The 5,000-nt window shown below is 47.7% G+C and overlaps 1 protein-coding gene across 1 annotated transcript in view; it reads right to left on the bottom strand.

Annotated features, from left to right (window-relative positions):
- Positions 1 to 5,000, bottom strand: part of htt (huntingtin) — a 98,252-nt gene that overhangs the window by 59,149 nt on the left and 34,103 nt on the right. Inside the window, 7 exon segments of the mRNA XM_080534847.1 lie at positions 1 to 70; positions 521 to 789; positions 2,039 to 2,161; positions 2,672 to 2,788; positions 2,952 to 3,088; positions 4,244 to 4,392; positions 4,922 to 4,977. The exon segment at positions 1 to 70 is cut by the window's left edge and continues 73 nt beyond it. Of these exon segments, the coding sequence (XP_080390973.1) occupies positions 1 to 70; positions 521 to 789; positions 2,039 to 2,161; positions 2,672 to 2,788; positions 2,952 to 3,088; positions 4,244 to 4,392; positions 4,922 to 4,977 (921 nt within the window).

Here is a 5,000-nt window from a genome sequence, read left to right as displayed (position 1 = left end):
CGTCATGTCCACCTTCACCTGGCGCGACGAGATGTCCTCCAACAGGACCCCCACCAGCTGGAGCAGGAACCTGGGGGGGGGGGGGGGGGAGGGGAGGGGGGGGGAGGGGAGGGAGGGAGGGGGGAGGGAGGGGAGGGGGAGGGAGGGAGGGAGGGGAGAGAGGGAGGGAGGGAGGGGGGGGAGAGAGGAGGGGAGGGGGAGAGGGGAGGAAAGAGGGAGGGAGGGAGGGAGAGAGGGGAGAGATACATGAGATACATGTTTACACAGTTCTCATTTATTTGTAACATTAGTATGTTTTAAACTGCAATCTCCACGCTTTTCTATTTTTTAATTTAAGTCATCCTTATTTAACCTGTATACTATATATATATATACATATACACAGCTCTGTTTAATAATCTCTTGATTCTAGTCGTACATTCCATTCTTTTTTGTTCGTTTTTTATCCTCACACTTGCTTTGGCAATGTAAACGTACGTGACGCTACGCTAACCCGCTACGCTAACCAGCCCAGCCTCACCTGGCGAAGGTCTCCTCTGGCAGACACCTGGGCGTCTCGCCGTTGCTGCCCTCCTGGGGGGCCCCCCCGGGCGGGGTGGGGGGGCCGGGGGGGGAGGAGGGGCTGTGGGGGGGGTGCAGGCGGAGGATGGCGGGGCAGGAGAGGAGGTGGGGGGAGAGGGAGAGCTCGTGGACGCGGGAGAGCACGATGTCCTCCGTGGACTGGGAGATCAGCACCCGCAGGACGGCCAGGATACCAGACACCCACAGCTGCACCGTACCCACTGACACCTGGAGGAGGGGGGGTGGGAGGCGGTTAGTGTGTGTGTGTGTGTGTGTGTGTGTGTGTGTGTGTGTAAATTGTGTATTACTTAAACTGTGTATGTTAAGACAATGGTCACACGAGTAGCCTGGAGACTTCGATCAGAGAAGTTAATCAATGTTCTTGTGTAAGGAGAAGCCCCTGCTGTCGAAAGGCCCTCACAGAGAACGCACAGAGAACGTACGCCGAGGACGTCTGCAGGGGAAGCTAAAATGTAAAAGGCGTCACACAAAAGGCTGCTTGGTTGACATCGACCTGCATTAAATGTGACACGGAATTAATGACTACTAGGCTGATGATGTCGTCTGGAGTAGACTGAACTCATACCCAATAAAAGCCTGCTGTAGCCGACACTCCAATCCAGATCCACATATGAATTGTTACTTGCTAATCTCTCATAATATTTTCTAGATCATTGGACGATATTTAGTGTTCAAAACACATTGCGGTATTATTGTTGTGCTTGCTGGATGGATGTACCCGGCTAATTTGAAATTCATGAATGAATGGACGGAAATAACTAGATCGCGATGATTTACTGAAACGTGAATAAAACAAACAATGAAATGAACAGAATTGAAATAAACAGAAGTAACTAAAATGTTTCTCTTCATCAATACTTCGCATGTCCCTCACCAACATGATGAACTCCCCTTCCTCATCCCTTGTTTCTGTCCCTCACCAACATGATGAACTCCCCTTCCTCATCCCTTGTTTCGTGTGGCCTCAAAGCGTCCGCAGGGATACTAACCCTAACCCGTACATAATATGGCACGCTCCATGTATGCCCGACTCTGTGAGAGGCTTAAGATTACTGACGGCCATAGGAGGGGTCTCCATGACACTGGATGAAGACTGAGGTCTGAGTCGTGTTCGGGAGTTGCTCTCCAGACCAACTCGGCCTTGTTGCCGTTGCAATAAAGGTCTATGGGAAAACCAACAGCTCCGGTCTTTGTTATTTTAATGTGTTTTAGTAAAGTTTTCCACAACAGTATGTGTGTGTATGTTAATGCGTGGGTGTGTGTGTGTGTGTGTGTGTGTGTGTTACCATGGTAGCGGGGGTGTGTGTGTGTGTGTGTTACCATGGTAGCGGGGGTGTGTGTGTGTGTGTTACCATGGTAGCGGGGGTGTGTGTGTGTGTGTGTTACCATGGTAGCGGGGGGGTGTGTGTGTGTGTTACCATGGTAGCGGGTGTGTGTGTGTGTGTGTGTGTGTTACCATGGTAGCGGGGGTGGTAAACATGCTCTTCAGCAGCATGTCCACAGGGCGCAGGGAGGAGGGCGCCACCGTCTCAAACAGCGAGTTACACACACCCAGCGCCTCAGGGGAGTCCAGGTGCATCTGCACGCACACACACACACACACACACACACACACACACACACACACATTAATATACACACACACACACATTAATATACACACACACATTAATATATATATACACACACACACACACATTAATATACACACACACACACACACACACACACACATTAATATACACACACACACATTAATATACACACACACACATTAATACACACACACACACACATTAATATACACAGAAACACACATTAATATACACACAAACACACGTTAATATACACACAAACACACATTAATATACACACACACACACACAAACACACATTAATATACACACACACACACACACACACATTAATATATATACACACACACACACACACAGACATTAATATACACACACACACACACACACAGGCAGACACTGACACTGACACTGAGACTGAGACTGAGACTGAGACACACACACACACACACACACACACACACACACACACACACACACACACACACACACACCTGCTGTTTGCCGATCATGGGCAGGATGATGTCAGCGATCTGGCGGGACAGCCTCTTCCACTTGTCCTCGTTCTCCTTGTGACACTGCTGCAGCACCAGGATGAACATCTCCAGCACCTGCAGGGTCAGAGGTCACACAGGGGTCACACAGGGGTCAGAGGTCACACAGACACACAGGGGTCAGAGGTCAGGGGTCACACAGACACACAGGGGTCATGAGGCCTACCTGGTGGTACTGTAGAGTTACCAGGTGTATAAGGTTACCAGGTGTATGAGTTACCTGGTGGTACTGTATGAGGCGCAGCAGCATGCTGACCACCACCTCCTTCTGGGTGTCCAGCTCCTTGCCGGCGTCGGCCTTGTTGGAGCCCCGCAGCACAAACAGGTCGTGGACTATTGGCTGCAGGGCCGGGATGGCTGCAGAGAGAGAGAGGACACACACACACACACACACACACACACACACACAGAGAGGACACACACACACACACACACACACACGCACACACACACACACACACAAACACACACACACACACACACACACACACACATAGAGACACACACACACACACACACACACAGAGAGGACACACACACACACACACAGAGGACACACACAGAGAGAGGACACACACACACACAGAGAGAGGACACACACACACACACACACACACACAGGAAGAGACATGGTCAAATGAGTGTGTACACACAGGTGGTGTGTATTGTTCATGTGTACTGTATATGAGGCGTGTGTGTGTGTATATGAGGTGTGTGTATATACCGTATTGACCCGAATATAAGACGACCCTGAATATAAGACGACCCCCCTTTTTCAATAATTATTTTTGGTAAAATACTTTTTTTGAAGACCAAATCAAGAAGACCAAATCAAGAAAATAATTTGATTTGTATTCACATTGAATGAAACAATGTAGGTTATTTTTATCATCTTGGGGTATGGGCATACAATCGTTAGGTTTTTCAGTCACGTATTCACACACCCTCCTGTCAATCACCTGGAAGAGGACGGCGATACGCTTTTCTCTGACTGTTACCATTCTTGCCGATCTTTTTGGGCTCGTCAACTTCTAACATTACACTATGTAATATCATATTTCTTGGCTCCTCGGCAGTTGTTTGATGCCTCTGCTTCATTGACCACCATGGTCTTAAAATTGGCATCGTAACTCCTCCTCTGTTGTTTGACCAACCACTTGAGACACTTTTTTCGAGCTGGTCCGAGTGTGTCTCTGCGGTGTCTCTCCGCGGGTGTGTGTGTGTGAGTGTGTCTCCATCTCTCCAGGCACCCGTCACTGGGGTGTGTGTGAGAGGGAGAAACACGGTGGCTCGCGTGGGGAACAGTCTTTTGGCGCCATACGTTGTTGTGAATTAATATTGACGTGTAAAAGTCTAGGGCGCGAATATAAGACGATGCAACTTTTTCAGACTTTTTTCCGGGGAAAAAACCCTGTCTTATATTCGGGTCAATACGGTATATATGAGGTGTGTGTGTGTGTGTGTGTGCGTGTGTGTGTGTGTGTGTGTGTGTGTGTGTGTGCGCGTCCCCACCGTGTGTGACAGCCTTGCGGCCGCTGGCCATGATTCCGTCACACAGCTGTATGATCTTGGGGATGCTGATGATCTGCTTGGAGTGGTAGCGCTCGTAGGACAGCAGCACCAGGAAGAAGAAGATGTTGGGGACTATGGCCTCGGAATCTCTGGAACCACAGAACCATAGAACCATAAGGAATAGAATCATAGAACCATAGAATCATAGAATCATAGAATCATAGAACCATAGAATCAAAGAACCATAGAGCCATAGAGCCGTAGAACCAACGAACGACAGTATACATTCTACTTCTATGTAACAGATATTGGGCCTCAGAATCTCTGTCATAGAATCAGAAGGAATAGAACCACTGCATATGTTCTATACATTGTATACTGGATACATACAGGGTGTTAAACTAGGTTTGTTGCCATTGGACCAAATGCAATTAGAAATAATGACAGTATACTTTCTACATATTCTATTTCTATGTAACAGATGTGTGCCACAATGCCCCCCCCCGAATATCTGTAGATACGTCATAGAATTCAATAGAAGCAATATAATCATGTATGTCCATTCTACACATTGTATTTCTATTACAACATGTAAAAAAAAGTTATGATAATCTATCAAAAAGTCATTGTATTTCATCTGTGTGTGAACCTAAACTTTGGTGAGATGTAAAGTCTTACCTGAACTGGCCCACCTCAATGTACTCAAACTGCTTCAGGACAAACCCTATAAACACCTGAGAGAGAGAGAGAGAGAGAG

This window comes from Nansenia antarctica (assembly GCF_963989245.1).
Source record: "Nansenia antarctica genome assembly, chromosome: 6".
NCBI classification, from domain to species: domain Eukaryota; kingdom Metazoa; phylum Chordata; class Actinopteri; order Argentiniformes; family Microstomatidae; genus Nansenia; species Nansenia antarctica.
Note: the sequence above shows the minus strand (reverse complement) of the source record. Positions and strands in the feature narration are given on the sequence as shown.